The sequence below is a fragment of the Bombina bombina genome, chromosome 1 (assembly GCF_027579735.1).
Source record: "Bombina bombina isolate aBomBom1 chromosome 1, aBomBom1.pri, whole genome shotgun sequence".
Taxonomy (NCBI): Eukaryota; Metazoa; Chordata; class Amphibia; order Anura; family Bombinatoridae; genus Bombina; species Bombina bombina.
Window position 1 is genome coordinate 86,226,007 of NC_069499.1, and position 17,897 is coordinate 86,243,903.

The following is a 17,897-nucleotide window of genomic DNA, read 5'->3' on the forward strand; positions in this document are numbered from 1 at the left end:
ATGGCTAATGTTATGACTGAAGTTTTGTCTAAATTACCAGAACTTAGAGGTAAGCGAGATCACTCTGGGGTGAGAACAGAGTGCGCTGACAATATTAGGGCCATGTCAGAGACTGCGTCACAATTTGCAGAACATGAGGACGGAGAGCTTCATTCTGCAGGTGACGGATCTGATCCAAATAAACTGGATTCAGACATTTCAAATTTTAAGTTTAAGCTGGAAAACCTCCGTGTATTACTAGGGGAGGTCTTAGCGGCTCTGAATGATTGTAACACAGTTGCAATACCAGAAAAAATGTGTAGGTTGGATAAATATTTTGCGGTACCGTCGAGTACTGACGTTTTTCCAATACCTAAGAGACTTACTGAAATTGTTACTAAGGAGTGGGATAGACCCGGTGTGCCTTTCTCACCCCCTCCTATATTCAGAAAGATGTTTCCAATAGACACCACCACACGGGACTTATGGCAAACGGTCCCTAAGGTGGAGGGAGCAGTTTCTACTTTAGCTAAGCGTACCACTATCCCGGTGGAGGATAGCTGCGCCTTTTCAGATCCAATGGATAAAAAATTAGAGGGTTACCTTAAGAAAATGTTTGTTCAACAAGGTTTTATATTGCAACCCCTTGCATGCATTGCGCCTGTCACGGCTGCAGCAGCATTTTGGTTTGAGTCTCTGGAAGAGACCCTTGAATCAGCTCCATTGGATGAGATTACACACAAGCTTAAAACCCTTAAGCTAGCTAATTCATTTATTTCTGATGCCGTAGTACACTTAACTAAACTTATGGCTAAGAATTCCGGATTCGCCATTCAGGCACGCAGAGCGCTGTGGCTAAAATCCTGGTCAGCTGATGTTACTTCTAAATCTAAATTACTTAACATACCTTTCAAAGGGCAGACCTTATTCGGGCCCGGTTTGAAGGAAATTATCGCTGACATTACAGGAGGTAAAGGCCATGCCCTGCCTCAAGACAGAGCCAAACCTAGGGCTAGACAGTCTAATTTTCGTGCCTTTCGTAACTTCAAGGCAGGAGCAGCATCAACTTCCTCTGCACCAAAACAGGAAGGAGCTGTTGCTCGATACAGACAAGGCTGGAAACCTAACCTGTCCTGGAACAAGGGCAAGCAGGCCAGAAAACCTGCTGCTGCCCCTAAGACAGCATGAAGTGAGGGCCCCCGATCTGGGAACGGATCTAGTGGGGGGCAGACTCTCTCTCTTCGCCCAGGCTTGGGCAAGAGATGTCCAGGATCCCTGGGCGTTAGAGATCATATCTCAGGGATATCTTCTGGACTTCAAAGCCTCTCCCCCAAAAGGGAGATTTCATCTTTCAAGGTTGTCAACAAACCAGATAAAGAAAGAGGCGGTCGGAACACGGACAAGGGTTTTACTCAAATCTGTTTGTGGTTCCCAAGAAAGAAGGAACCTTCAGACCAATCTTGGATTTAAAGATCCTAAACAAATTCCTAAGAGTTCCATCGTTCAAAATGGAAACTATTCGGACAATCTTACCCATGATCCAAAAGGGTCAGTACATGACCACAGTGGATTTAAAGGATGCCTACCTTCATATACCGATTCACAAAGATCATTACCGGTATCTAAGGTTTGCCTTCCTAGACAGGCATTACCAGTTTGTAGCTCTTCCATTCGGGTTGGCTACGGCTCCAAGAATGTTCACAAAGGTTCTGGGCTCTCTTCTGGCGGTGCTAAGGCCACGAGGAATTTCGGTGGCTCCGTACCTAGACGACATTCTGATACAAGCGTCAAGCTTTCAAACTGCCAGGTCTCATACAGAGTTAGTACTGGCATTTCTAAGGTCGCATGGGTGGAAGGTGAATGTAGAGAAGAGTTCTCTCTTACCACTCACAAGGGTTCCCTTCTTGGGGACTCTTATAGACTCTGTAGAAATGAAGATTTACCTGACAGAAGACAGGTTAACAAAGCTTCAAAATGCTTGCCGTGTCCTTCATTCCATTCAACACCCGTCAGTGGCTCAATGCATGGAGGTAATCGGCTTAATGGTAGCGGCAATGGACATAGTACCCTTTGCACGCCTACATCTCAGACCGCTGCAATTATGCATGCTAAGTCAGTGGAATGGGGATTACTCAGATTTGTCCCCTACTCTGAATCTGGATCAAGAGACCAGAAATTCTCTTCTATGGTGGCTTTCTCGGCCACATCTGTCCAGGGGGATGCCATTCAGCAGACCAGATTGGACAATTGTAACAACAGACGCCAGCCTACTAGGTTGGGGCGCTGTCTGGAATTCCCTGAAGGCTCAGGGATCATGGACTCAGGAGGAGAGTCTCCTTCCAATAAACATTCTGGAATTGAGAGCAGTTCTCAATGCCCTTCTGGCTTGGCCTCAGTTAACAACTCGGGGGTTCATCAGGTTTCAGTCGGACAACATCACGACTGTAGCTTACATCAACCATCAAGGAGGGACAAGAAGTTCCCTAGCGATGATGGAAGTATCAAAGATAATTCGCTGGGCAGAGTCTCACTCTTGCCACCTGTCAGCGATTCACATTCCTGGAGTGGAGAACTGGGAGGCGGATTTCCTAAGTCGTCAGACTTTTCTTCCGGGGGAGTGGGAACTTCATCCGGAGGTCTTTGCCCAAATACTTCGACTTTGGGGCAAACCAGAGATAGATCTCATGGCGTCTCGCCAGAATGCCAAGCTTCCTTGTTACGGGTCCAGGTCCAGGGACCCGGGAGCGGTCCTGGTAGATGCTTTGACAGCACCTTGGACCTTCGGGATGGCCTATGTGTTTCCACCCTTCCCGATGCTTCCTCGATTGATTGCCAGGATCAAACAGGAGAGAGCATCGGTGATTCTAATAGCGCCTGCGTGGCCACGCAGGACCTGGTATGCAGATCTAGTGGACATGTCATTCTGTCCACCTTGGTCTCTGCCTCTGAGACAGGACCTTCTAATTCAGGGTCCTTTCAAACATCAAAATCTAATTTCTCTGAAGCTGACTGCTTGGAAATTGAACGCTTGATTTTATCAAAGCGTGGTTTTTCGGAGTCAGTTATTGATACCTTAATACAGGCTAGGAAGCCTGTTACCAGAAAGATTTACCATAAAATATGGCGTAAATACTTACATTGGTGCGAATCCAAGAGTTACTCATGGAGTAAAGTTAGGATTCCTAGGATATTGTCTTTTCTACAAGAAGGTTTAGAAAAGGGTTTATCTGCTAGTTCCTTAAAGGGACAGATCTCAGCTCTGTCCATTCTTTTACACAAGCGTCTGTCAGAAGTTCCAGACGTTCAGGCTTTTTGCCAGGCTTTGGCCAGGATTAAGCCTGTGTTTAAAACTGTTGCTCCACCATGGAGCTTAAATTTAGTTCTTAACGTTTTACAGGGTGTTCCGTTTGAACCCCTTCATTCCATTGATATCAAGCTGTTATCTTGGAAAGTTCTGTTTTTAATGGCTATTTCCTCGGCTCGTAGAGTCTCTGAGTTATCAGCCTTACATTGTGATTCTCCGTATCTGATTTTTCATTCAGATAAGGTTGTTCTGCGTACTAAACCTGGGTTCTTACCTAAGGTTGTCACTAACAAGAATATCAATCAAGAGATTGTTGTGCCATCATTGTGTCCGAATCCTTCTTCAAAGAAGGAACGACTTCTGCACAATCTAGATGTAGTCCGTGCCCTGAAATTTTATTTACAGGCAACTAAAGATTTTCGCCAAACTTCTTCCCTGTTTGTCGTTTATTCTGGACAGAGGAGAGGTCAAAAAGCTTCTGCTACCTCTCTCTCTTTTTGGCTTCGTAGCATAATACGTTTAGCCTATGAGACTGCTGGACAGCAGCCTCCTGAAAGAATTACAGCTCATTCCACTAGAGCTGTGGCTTCCACTTGGGCCTTTAAGAATGAGGCCTCTGTTGAACAGATTTGCAAGGCTGCAACTTGGTCTTCTCTTCATACTTTTTCCAAATTTTACAAATTTGACACTTTTGCTTCTTCGGAGGCTGTTTTTGGGAGAAAGGTACTTCAGGCAGTGGTTCCTTCCGTATAAAGATCCTGCCTGTCCCTCCCGTCATCCGTGTACTTTAGCTTTGGTATTGGTATCCCAGAAGTAATGATGACCCGTGGACTGACCACACTTAACAGGAGAAAACATAATTTATGCTTACCTGATAAATTCCTTTCTCCTGTAGTGTGGTCAGTCCACGGCCCGCCCTGTTTTTTATGGCAGGTCTAAATTTTTAAATTATACTCCAGTCACCACTGCACCCTATAGTTTCTCCTTTCTCGTTTGGTTCTTGGTCGAATGACTGGGTGTGACGTAGAGGGGAGGAGCTATATAGCAGCTCTGCTTGGGTGATCCTCTTGCACTTCCTGTTGGGGAGGAGTTAATATCCCAGAAGTAATGATGACCCGTGGACTGACCACACTACAGGAGAAAGGAATTTATCAGGTAAGCATAAATTATGTTTTTAGAACATTCTATTTTAAACAGAACAGAGAAAAAATTCATGTCATTGCCAGGGGTGAGCCAGAGGTCAGTGGGGTTTCAGGCAACGGTGGCAGGGAGAGAGGTGGTTACTTTGTGCTGTTAGTAAGATGAGCACATGAGTAACCGTGTCCGAGGCAGAGAGAAAATAGCAGCAGGTTAGAGCAGAACATTAGGGATAGGTAAATACATGCAGCTGGGCTTCAGACACAGAAAACAGCAGCAGGGGTGAGTGAAGGTCAACTGCTTGAGGCCGGGTCTGGACAATGTAGTGTAATAATAAGTTAGAGCATATTATATTCTTATTATTATTATGATGATGTTTTGTTGTTGTTTTTTTTGGAAATCTCATGTTTCTGTCGTCAATAAATGATTTCTTGTGATACTGGCATAGGTGTGACTCTGTCCACCAGTAAAACATAGGCAGTTGTCCTTATCAGCCAATGAGTAGAAAGTACAAAACCAAAGCTTGTTAGGTTCAACTTCAATTTAAACGGCTTTTATGTGTGTGTAAATCCAACTCTTTCATGTTCAAATTTAAAAAAAAAAAAAAAAAAAAAAGATTTAACACATAGTTAGAGCAGTATTAAAGTAGTCAAAAAGGTAAAAAAATCTTTTTAAAAATGTAAATACTCTGACAAAATATTATCTTTTACACTTGAATGTGTCTTTAGGTAAAATAGCTAAGACTAAAGACCACGTTGCACATGCAAGTTATGGGGTTCGCTAGTAAGCAACAAACTGAGGACTGTTAACGTGGATGCAAACCACTCTGGCTACACCCCTTGATTTATCCTGCAATGTTGTTCTTGTTTGTGTAGTTTAAGATGTATTCACATCTAGTTCTACCTATCTGCAGAGGTGTCAATTTTCTGAGAACTGAGTGAACACAAATTGCCCCATTTATTATGCTCTTGGTGGACAAGGTTCACAGGCAAAGAACCTGTCCTTCTGCATACACTTGAAATGAGGCAGCATTTGCTACCAGACTTGAGTATTGCACAATCGCTTGAGTGAAAACAGGGTACAGGGGTTCCACAGTTATGTGAGTGCAGACTGACCATTCGTAACTCCATCTCTAAGGTAGGGGAGTAGTTGGGAATTTAAAGACAAATCAAGTCAAAAAAAAAAAAAAAAAAACTACAGTGTTAACGCATTTTCTTATTACCATTGCTTGCCAATGTCTATGCATTTAACTTTTGCAAATGGGTTAAACACATACTTTCAGCTCCAGAGCAGCAGTACACTCGGCCGCAACTGATTTAACTATGTGTTTAGCCTCTTGTGGGGTTAAACACACAGGTATACGTAAGCTATTGTTCAAGAAGAAACATGCTCTAATGCATTGTAGTATTTTCTTACTGCAGCAGGTTACTTTAAGAACATCTGGGAAATGCATAAGGTTGTTATTTTTTATTTATATAGAATGAATGAGTTTATGTTTTGTTTTTAATCCGTGCATGTCTGTCTGTTAGGGCAGATTTTGCTTTAGGTATATCATCCCTGAATCGATGCATTAAATAAAAATATAAAGATTAAAAACAACTCTCTATACCAGAATACCACGCACATTTTTGTTTTGCAATAAAAAGCTGCAGCATCATATAGATACATTTCAAAGTAGATACAGTCTTCTTGTTTCAGTATTCAATTTAGTGATAACAAATATATATCTGTATGTGGTGCCATAAAGATTTAAAGTAAAGGTAAACTTTGATAAATGAAAGCCCGTTTTTTAAAAAATACTATTAAAAACCAGGGGCACTTTCATTCATCAAAGTTTACAAAGCGGCCGTTTTGATTAAAAACTTACCATTGGCTGTGAAAAAAACAAAGGTAAGTTTTTAATCAAAACGGCTGCTTTGTAAACTTTCATGAATGAAAGTGCCCCTGTTTTTAATAGTATTTTTAAAAAACAGGCTTTCATTCACCAAAGTTTACCTTCACTTTAAGACATTTAAGGCCAGATTACAAGTGGCACACTAATGATAGTGTGGGTCGCCGTGATACGCAATATTGCTGGACTGTGCTAACATTTGCACACGACTTGATATTACAAGTCCATAGTAAATTGCGTTTATGAGAGAAGAGTTAGCGTGACTGACATCGCTCTAGCGCATCATATACTTTCAATGGATATCGCAAACGTACTATCTTGTGCTCATATTACAAGTTGAAAGTTTTATATAAGTTGTGCTTGAGTTAAAGCCGAAACTCCACTAGAATATATAGCGTGACTTGAGACCTGAAGTAAAGCGTAAGGGTTAAAAAAAAAAAAAGTTGCACAAAACGCATAAAAAACATATTAAAATAAACTATTACACTCATAACTTCTCCCCATTGTTTTCTATGGGGCAGGCTACAAAAAAAGCATTAGTTAACGCTCACACGCTAACTTGATACTGCGGTAGATTAACTGCGATTAAGCCGAAGGTGCGTTAGGAACACATTACATTCCAATGTTCTTCACATAGAAGAGAATAATCTTTTTAGTTTTAAATATATATATATTTTATATATATATATATATATACGAATATATATATATATATATATATATGAATATCTTTTTGTAAAACATATATACCTATATATCTATATGAATATATAGATATATAAATACATACAGTGGGGCAAATAAGTATTTAGTCAGCCACCAATTAAGAAGATGAGAGAGGCCTGTAATTCTCATCATAGGTATACCTCAACTATGAGAGACAAAAGGTGGAAACAAATCCAGACAATCACATTGTCTGATTTGGAAAGAATTTATTTGCATATTATGGTGGAAAATAAGTATTTGGTCAATATCAAAAGTTCATCTCAATACTTTGTTATATATCCTTTGTTGGCAATGACAGAGGTCAAACGTTTTCTGTAAGTCTTCACAAGGTTGTCACATACTGTTGCTGGTATGTTGGCCCATTCCTGCATGCAGATCTCCTCTAGAGCAGTGATGTTTTGGGGCTGTCGCTGGGCAACACGGACTTTCAACTCCCTCCAAAGGTTTTCTATGGGGTTGAGATCTGGAGACTGGCTAGGCCACTCCAGGACCTTGAAATGCTTCTTATGAAGCCACTCCTTCGTTGCCCAGACTGTGTGTTTGGGATCATTGTCATGCTGAAAGACCCAGCCACGTTTCATCTTCAATGCCCTTGCTGATGGAAGGAGGTTTGCACTCAAAATTTCACGATACATGGCCCCATTAATTCTTTCATGTACACGGATCAGTCGTCCTATTCCCTTTGCAGAGAAACAGCCCCAAAGCATGATGTTGCCACCCCCATGCTTCACAGTAGGTATGGTGTTCTTTGGTTGCAACTCGGCATTCTCTCTCCTCCAAACACGACGAGTTGTGTTTCTACCAAAGAGTTCTACTTTGGTTTCATCTGACCATATGACATTCTCCCAATCCGCTTCTGGATCATCCAAATGCTCTCTAGCATACTTCAGACGAGCCCGGACATGTACTGGCTTAAGCAGGGGGACACGTCTGGCACTGCAGGATCTGAGTCCCTGGCGGCGTAGTGTGTTACTGATGGTAGCCTTTGTTACCTTGGTCCCAGCTCTCTGCAGGTCATTCACTAGGTCCCCCGTGTGGTTCTGGGATGTTTACTCACCGTTCTTGTGATCATTTTGACCCCACAGGGTGAGATCTTGCGTGGAGCCCCAGATCGAGGGAGATTATCAGTGGTCTTGTATGTCTTCCATTTTCTAATTATTGCTCCCACAGTTGATTTCTTCACACCAAGCTGCTTGCCTATTGCAGATTCAGTCTTCCCAGCCTGGTGCAGGTCTACAATTTTGTTTCTGGTGTCCTTCGACAGCTCTTTGGTCTTCACCATAGTGGAGTTTTGGAGTGTGACTGTTTGAGGTTGTGGACAGGTGTCTTTTATACTGATAACAAGTTCAAACAGGTGCCATTAATACAGGTAATGAGTGGAGGACAGAGGAGCCTCTTAAAGAAGAAGATACAGGTCTGTGAGAGCCAGAAATCTTGCTTGTTTGTAGGTGACCAAATATTTATTTTCCACCATAATATGCAAATAAATTCTTTCCAAAGCAAACAATGTGATTGTCTGGATTTGTTTCCACATTTTGTCTCTCATAGCTGAGGTATACCTATGATGAAAATTACAGTCCTCTCTCATCTTCTTAAGTGGGAGAACTTGCACAATTGGTGGCTGACAAAATATTTTTTCCCCCCACTGTATATTGTGTGTGTGTGTGTATATGTGAAGAACATAGGGATTTCAAGTATTTCTATTCAAAACACATTAAAATATTATATATATATATATATATATATATATATATATATATATATATATATATATATATAACCAATCCAAAGATGCAGGCACTCACTGGGCTTTTTTTTATAAAAAATTAATTTTATTGATTCAGTTTAGGTGCTTTGGTGTACTTGTCTTTTCGATTTGTCTATATGTCTGGATTTTAAACTGAATCAATAAAATGTATTTTTTTTATAAAACAAGTCCAGTGAGTGCCTGCATCTTTGGATTGGTTTATATATATATATATATATATATATATATATATATATATAATATTTTAATATTTTTTGAATAGAAATACTTGAAATCCCTATGTTCTTTGCTTAGAAAGAAATACTTTTTATTTTCATATATATATATATATATATATATATATATATATATATATATATATATATACAACATATATATATCTGTATATAGATATATAGGTATATGTTTTACAACACAATAATATATATATATATATATATAATATAGATATATATATAATTAAAACTAAAAAGATTATTCTCTTCTATGTGAAGAACATTGGAATGTAACGTGTTCCTAACGCACCTTCGGCTTAATTGCAGTTTGTCTACCGCAGAGTCAGGTTGGCGCGTGAGCGTTAACTTATGCTTTTTTTGTAGCCTGCCCCATAGAAGACAATGGGGAGAAGGTGTTGGCGATATCCAAAGTCCTGCAGTTAGTGTGCTCCTGAGTCTTTCTACTATTTACTTCCAACTTGTAATACGTGCACTAATGCGGCTTTGTTAATTTTTTACTTTGAGTGCAGTTAGCTTGAGAGCGAAAAATAAATTGGCACACAATTTATAATCTGGCCCCAAAGTGTTTATTGCAGTATAGTATACTTTTCACATATTATTAGCCTTTTATCTAGGATGAAATGTGGTTAATACATTGAAGCTTATAAGTCTTATTGTAATGCTGACTTTACAGCAAATAAGTTGCAAAAGTGTGTTTTTGATGATTTGACAGTCTTACAAATGCCATATCACTAAATATATGATTACTGTGATTGTAAATGCCTAAAATGTATTTTTCCCCCCAGTCTAAGCCTCGGTTTGAAATGTACTGTTCCAGTGATGTTATTCACATAAGGACTTGTTCTGATTCCTGTGCTGCTTTAATGAACCTCATACAGTACATTGCTAGTTACGGAGACCTACACCCACCGTCAAGGACAGAAACATCTCCTGGGACTCACAAGAAAAGTAAAAAGGTGGGATGCTCAGAAGTATCTGATGAGAATAATTTAAAATATTAAATTGCACTAGAGCAGGGAAAGTTAATTACCCCAAACAAGTTGGTGTTCGGGTGATTGATTTTGCCACCTCTGAGGTGGCAGAGGAAAAGAAGCAGTTTTTGCTTAGTAAATAGGTGGCAGCAGACTCGCTTATGCAAACCTGCTCCACATAGCCAAAAAAGCTGCACATGCAGCTTGATAAATCTAAACCTTTAATAGCTGCCTTGACTGACTTGATTATACGTGTTTGAGTTGTATACACCAGAGGTCCATGATTAAAGTATTTAAGCAAAAACAATCTCACTTCAGTAGAAAGTTTTTACCCTAGGATTTCCAAAAAATTATACGTATCTCTTTGCTGTTGAAGGGACAGTAAAGTCAAAATTAAACTTTTATGATTCAAATAGGGCATGCAATTTTAAACAACTTTACATTTACTTTTATCATCAAATTTGCTATATTCTTTGTTAAAAGCTAAACCATGGTAGGCTCAAACTGGTTTCTAAACCGTTGAAGGCCGCCTTTTATCTTAATGCATTTTGACATTTCTTTACAGTTATACACTGCTAGTTCATGTGTTGCATATAGATAGCGTGCTCACTCCTGTGGAGTTACCTAGGAGTCAGCACTGATTGGCTAAAATGCATGTCTGTCAAAAGAACTGAGATAAGGTAGCAGTCTTTAGAGGCTTAGATAAAAGGTAATCACATAATTAAAATGTGTATTAATATTAGTGTTGTTTATGCAAAACTGGGAAATTGTTTATAAATGATCTATCTTAAAGAATAAAAAAATTGGTGTAGACTGTCCCCTTAAAGGGAATGTAAACTTTGATGAAATAGTGCCCGGTTTTTAAAAAAAATATTAAAAACAAGGGCACTTTCATTTATCAAAGTTTACATTGCAGCAGATTTTACAAATACTTACCTTCTTCTCCTGAAACGCCGGATTGGCGATCCCCCGCCTGCAGGTCCTCTGTACTTCGTCAGCAATGATGAAACTGGCTTCCTCCAATCACGTTTCCCCTCCCACAGGAGCGTCCATCTGGTGACTCCACTCCGTGATTGGAGGAAGCAGGTTTCGTCATTGCTGTGTAAGTACAGAACGAAGAAGCAGGCGGGGGAATCGGCGATCCAGAATTTCTGGAGAAGAAGGTAAGTATTTGTAAAATCCGCTGCAATGTAAACTTTGATAAATGAAAGTGCCCCTGTTTTTAATAGTATTTTTAAAAACCGGGCTTTCATTCATCAAAGTTTACATTCACTTTAAATAAGAAAACAGTTATGTAGTTAACCGTAAAATGAATGATACATTTTTGTATTGATTTCATTTAGATGTTTTGTTGCAGAATGATTCTGGATCAGGATCCAGTTCCCAAGGTCCAGTGCTGGCTGAAGCAGAACAGAAAATTTTACGAGATTTAATGAGTGATGCAATGGAAGATACCGATATTGGTCAAGCAGCTTATTTTATGAAACCTCAGTTGAACGGTAAGCTAAATCACATGGAATAGGGATTTACATAAAACTGTCTATAAAGTTTTATAATATACCTCATCAAAACCACCAACCCCTACACAATTATTACTTATACATACTTCTATTAACCAGTGTATCCATAAATTAAGGTGTTGCATTCCATAAGCCTTCAATGCCTCACAAGTATCTTCTTAAGTCAAGGTTTAGGTCACATTCCTAAACTCATATGAAGCAGATGTGAGACTAGAGAAAGTTATTTTCAGTTATTCCAGTTTTTCATGCTTTGTTTGATACAACATCTCCCACAGTTTCTCTCTCAGCAAAATGGTGGCTAGGCATCTTGAAGGGTCATAATTGAAACTACTATTCACATAGAGATAGTTTATTTAAATTGTGTTAATTATTTTAAATAACCATCCCATGTTCTTCTGCTTGATATGTGCTTGCAGATATTTGTATGAGTTTTTTTTTTGTCTCTCACATCCTTCTAATAACATATTAGTGCTGATGGGTAGATGGCTTCTAATTATGACAAACTACTGTGCACAGCTACAAAATAATCGTTACTACTCATTATTATGTTCCTGCAGCTCTTTGCAAATCAGTTCTACTGTTTTTAAAGCTTAAAGGTTCCAGATTCTGAAGCTCCGCCTCTTTATACTGGGGGCTGCCATCTTGGAGCTTAGGTATTCTCACAGCCTGTGACAGAAGCTGTGCACACTCACAGATTAGTAATATTGTTCAATTTTTTTACAGCTGTACAATGTACTTCAGGTTAGTGTGCATGATTCATCATGTGAGCTTTACATTTTTGCATTTTTTTACAGTTACACAAGATATATTTTAAAAAGGACTCAATAATAATAATAGAGCTATGCAGCCACATTAAAAATGTACAGCTCCTGCTATGTATCATGTACCCTAACCTGAAGCACATTATGCAGCTGTAACAAAATAGGCAATATTACTGATTTGTGAGTGTGCCCAGTTTGTCGCATGTTGTGAGAATACCTGAGCTCCAAGATGGCAGCCCCCAGTACAAAGAGGCGGAGCTTCAGTATCTGGCACCTTCAAGCTATTAAAACAGGAGAACTGATTTGAAAAGAGCTACAGTAACAGGATGAAAATGCAATAACATAGTGAACAGTTACCATTCTAGGCTAGCTGTGCCCAGCAATTTAATTTCCCTTTAAGTATGGAGTACTGTGAGTAATGTGTGGGAAGCTCACTCCTACATGTGCTCTTATTCCTTCATTTCTATCAGGATTTACACAGACTGAAGTGTTTATATTTTATGCACATGGAAAAACAAGGTTTGCCTTTTTTCATTACAGAGCACTTGTTTGCCCCCAACCTATGTCCTTTTATAGGGTGTTAAAATACCAATGTATATGTGAGATGAGTATATCTGTGATTTCCTAAGTGTAGTTCTGGTCTGTGGCTGAATCTGTGAACCCTGTTGGTTATCTATACATTGTGGTCAAGGAGGGGCCTTTTGGCTCTTATCTGCCATCAAATTTTATTACTCGTATGATTCTATGATAGTGTGAGAGAAATCCTGATTTACTTACGAATAAATAATTTTTTACACTTGGCACACTCTACACTCTATCTTAATATGAGGAGAGTCCACTGCTTCATTCCTTATTTGTGGGAAATACAGAACCTGGCCACCAGGAGGAGGCAAAGACACCCCAGCCAAAGGCTTAAATACCTCCCCCACTCCCCTCATCCCCCAGTCATCTTTGCCTTTCGTCACAGGAGGATGGCAGAGAAGTGTCGGAAGATTCAGAGTAGTCTCTTATGGAGGGTAGTACTCTTCGGTATGGGACTGTAGTTTTAAGTAGTCTTGTCAGGCTCTCAGAGAGAGCATTGATGAATGTTAGGGTCTGGAGAGGTAGGGAGAGTCTTTCTGTGAAACCATCCAGACTCGTATTAACAGCTCCTAAGCAATCAATGTTGACGATTTTCACTGCCTACTTCTGTCACTCAAGTCCATGTCAGGTGCAATGCTACAAGACTGTCAAACTTGAGAGGCTTTGTGTCTGTTCCACAGCAGAGATTCCGGTAAGATCGTTTTATTTTATCTCATATAATAACGTAAAGAAGACAGGGTCACAGTGTGACTCCTTTATATGTATGGAAGGGTTAATATCTCTGGAAGGAGGTTATTGTCAGTATATGGCCGGGTTATAATACAATATATTTAATAATTATTCTTTAAACAAACTCCCAATAAAATGCATATACAAAACAATAAAATTAATGTAAATCCCTAAATTCTTTATATTAGTTAAAATTTATATACACATTGGATTATATTTATAGAAAACCAGATATGAATCAAACTATACAATGTTTAAACTGTTACAATATTCTTTATAAAGCAAACCAAATTGTAACTTTAGAATTAACCTTATTCACAATTAAATTCCATTAAAATACCACAATGAGATATCAAGATATGAGCCACTAACATTCAAGGTAGCTTATAGGGTTAATTTTAGCTTTAGTGTAGAGATCAGCCTCCCACCTGACACATCCTACCCCCTGATTCCTCTCTGTCCCCTCTCAAACAGCTCTCTTCCCTCCCCCACCCCACAATTGTCACCCCCATCATAAGTATTGGCAGAAAGTCTGCCAGTACTAAAATAAAAGGCTGCTTTTTCTTTTACAAAGATATGACGAGTACACAGATTTCATTAACCTCCTGCTAACAGGAAGTGGCAAAGAGCACCACAGCAGAGCTGTATATATAGCCCCTCCACCCCAAGTCATTCTCTTTGCCTGTGTTATATTAGGAAGACATGGTAAAGTGAGGTGTTGGTTTTAGTTTCTTCAATCAAGAAGTTTTTTATTTTAAATGGTACCGGTGTGTACTATTTTCCTCAGGGGGTTATGGAAGAAGATTTCTGCCCTGAGGTTGATGATCTTAGCAGTTGTAACTAAGATCCACGCTGGTTCCCACAAGACTTCTGAAGGTAACCATGAGACATCTTCAGTGTGGAGACCGGTTTTCATGCTACAAGCAGCATTAAGGTATGTGCAGCCTTTTATTTTCTGAAGAGACTTGATATATCAGAACTGGCTGGCATTTATTTCCCTATATGGGAATGGGGTAAACAGTAGACCTGTTTCACAGAAGGGTATTGCTAGAGTCCCCTGTTATTATTTTATACATAAGGGCATGATATGACACTCTGGGAGAGGCATAATAATTTATAATCAATAAGCTGTTTAAACGTTTTGGATTATTTTTTATTGTATATCCAGCATGACTTGCTGGGATATGTTTGGGGTGTGTGTGCAGTACACGTTGTGTTCCACTTAGCTGTTAAACCACTTCCCATGCGGTTGTGTTTGGACCTACTCCAACTTCGGCCATTCTCAGATGCGCACTTCTTTCTGACAGAGGAACAGCAAGCAGTAACTCCGGTTGCTCCTGGACAGTAGTTTCTGGCTTGGAGTGTTGGCTATTGATTCCGAAGTACCCTGGGGGCAGGTAGGCGCAACAGCAGTGCTGTGGCGAGGTGCAGAGGATGTTTTTGTGTAAATTGATATATTTTTCACTTTAGAGCCTTATTTTTTCACCTTTCTAATAGGGTGCAATAATTTTTGGATATGCTAATTAATTTTAGTGAATTTTGGTAGCAAATTAATGTTATTTAAGCAGTTTTGGAAAAATTGTTTACTTTTTCTTTCTTAAAGCGCAGTACACGATTTTCAAGTTTTATTTAAAACAATAAATAAAGTGTTTAAAATACTTTTTGTGGCTATTATCAGTCTGTTCAACATGTCTGACATTGAGGATTCTCATTGTTCTATGTGTTTAGAAGCTATTGTGGAACCCCCTCTTTCATTGTGTACCTTTTGTACTGAAAGGGCCTTACATTGTAAAGACCATATTTTAGGTCAAGATAGTGTGCCTAAGGATGATTCTCAATTTGAAGAGAATCAGGTTATGCCATCCAATTCTCCCCAAGTGTCACAACCTTTAAGGCCCACACAAGCGACACCAAGTACCTCACGTGCGTCTAATTCTTTTACTCTGCAGGAGATGGCTGCAGTTATGTCAACTACCCTTACAGAGGTATTATCTAAATTACCAGTGTTGCAGGGTAAACGCAGTAGGTCAGGTATTAATGTAAATACTGAGTCCTCTGATACTTTATTAGCTATTTCCGATGTTCCCTCAGTGTTCTGAGTTGGGGGTCAGGGAATTGCTGTCTGAGGGAGAAATTTCAGACTCAGGGAATGTTTTACCTCAGACAGATTTGGACGTTATGTCCTTTAAATTTAAGCTTGAACACCTCCGTCTGTTACTTCGGGAGGTCTTAGCAACTCTGGATGATTGTGATCCTATTATGATACCACCAGAGAAATTGTGTAAGATGGACAAATATTTAGAAGGTAGCTCAGTTGGTAAATGCCCTGACTACAAAAAAGCCTGTTTAAAAGATCCAAGGTCACAGGTTCAAATCCCGGCAGGACCGACTCAGCCCTTCATCCTTCCGAGGTCGATAAAATGAGTACCATTAAATTGGGTAATAATAACAACTATTACTATTCAACTGCCGATTTGGTTAATTCCGAGAGCGAGCGCTGAAAAAGCGCTTTGAGTCCCACTGGGAGAAAGGCACTATATAAATACTAGTTATTATTATTATTATTATTATTATATTACTTATACTGATGTTTTTCCGGTTCCTAAAAGAATTTCGGAAATTATTAAGAAGGAATGGGATAGACCACGTATACCATTTTCTCCTCCTCCTACTTTTAAGAAAATGTTTTCCATATCGGACACCATTCGGGACTTGTGGCAAACTGTCCCTAAGGTGGAGGGAGCGATATCTACTCTGGCTAAGCGTACAACTATACCCATTGAGGACAGTTGTGCTTTCAAAGACCCTATGGATAAAAAATTAGAGGGTCTCCTAAATAAATTGTTTATTAATCAGGGTTTTCTTTTTCAACCTACTGCTTGCATTGTTCCAGTGACTACTGCAGCAGCTTTTTGGTTTGAAGCTCTGGAAGAGTCTCTGAAGGTTGAGACTCCGTTAGATGACATTTTAGATAGAATTAAGGCTCTCAAGTTAGCTAATTCTTTTATTACTGATGCTGCTTTTCAAATTGCTAAATTAGCGGCGAAAAATGCAGGATTTGCTATTTTAGCGCATAGAGCATTGTGGCTTAAATCTTGGTCTGCTGATGTGTCATCAAAACATAAGCTTTTAGCTATTCCCTTTAAAGGTAAGACCCTTTTCGGGCCAGAATTGAAGGAAATCATTTCTGACATTACAGGAGGTAAAGGCCATGCTCTACCTCAGGATAAGTCTGTTAAGATGAAGGGTAAACAGATTAATTTTCATTGCTTTCTGAATTTTAAGGGAGGATCTTCTACTTCCTCTTCCTCTACAAAGCAGGAAGGGAATTTTACCCAATCTAAGTCAGTCTGGAGACCCAACCAAAATTGGAATAAGGGTAAACAATCTAAGAAGCCTGCTGCTGCTATTAAGACAGCATGAAGGGGTGGCCCCCGATCCGGGACCGGATCTAGTAGGGGGCAGACTCTCTTTCTTTGTCCAGGCTTGGGCAAGAGATGTTCAGGACACCTGGGCACTAGAAATAGTGGCCCAAGGTTATCAGTTAGATTTCAAGGATTTTCTCCCAAGAGGGAGGTTTCATCTTTCAAGATTATCTGCAGATCAGATAAAAAGAGAGACGTTTTTGCGCTGTGTAAAAGACCTTGTTACCATGGGAGTAATTTGTCCAGTTCCAAAATCAGAACAGGGACAGGGGTTTTACTCAAATCTATTTGTGGTTCTCAAAAAAGAGGGCACTTTCAGTCCCATGTCTTAACAAATTTCTCAGAGTCCCATCGTTCAAGATGGAGACTATACGAACAATTTTACTAATGATCCAGGAGGGTCAATATATGACTACCGTGGACTTGAAGGATGCTTACCTTCATATTCCTATCCACAAGGATCATCATCAGTTTCTAAGGTTTGCCTTTCTGGACAAACATTATCAGTTTGTGGCTCTTCCCTTCGGTTGGCCACAACACCCAGAATCTTCACAAAGGTTCTAGGGTCTCTTTTGGTGGTTCTCAGACCGCAAGGCATAGCAGTGGCGCCTTATCTGGACGATATTCTAATTCAGGCGTCAACATATCAACTGACAAAATCTCACACGGACATATTGTTGTCTTTCCTGAGAACTCACAGTTGGAAGGTGAACATAGAGAAGAGTTCACTTGTTCCACAGACAAGGGTTCCTTTCTTGGGAACTCTGATAGACTCGGTAGCCATGAAAATATTTCTGACAGAGGTCAGAAAATCAAAGATTCTGAATACTTGCCGAGCACTTCAGTCCATTCCTCGGCCATCAGTGGC

General features: G+C 39.6%; 1 protein-coding gene across 2 annotated transcripts in view; it reads left to right on the forward strand.

Moving 5' to 3' along the window:
- ATG2B (autophagy related 2B) overlaps nt 1-17,897 on the forward strand; it is a 516,631-nt gene that overhangs the window by 308,432 nt on the left and 190,302 nt on the right. For both annotated transcript variants that reach the window (XM_053697497.1, XM_053697498.1), the window contains exons 28-29: nt 9,827-9,997; nt 11,370-11,511. In XM_053697497.1, the coding sequence (XP_053553472.1) occupies nt 9,827-9,997; nt 11,370-11,511 (313 nt within the window). The remainder of the gene's footprint in view (nt 1-9,826; nt 9,998-11,369; nt 11,512-17,897) is intronic.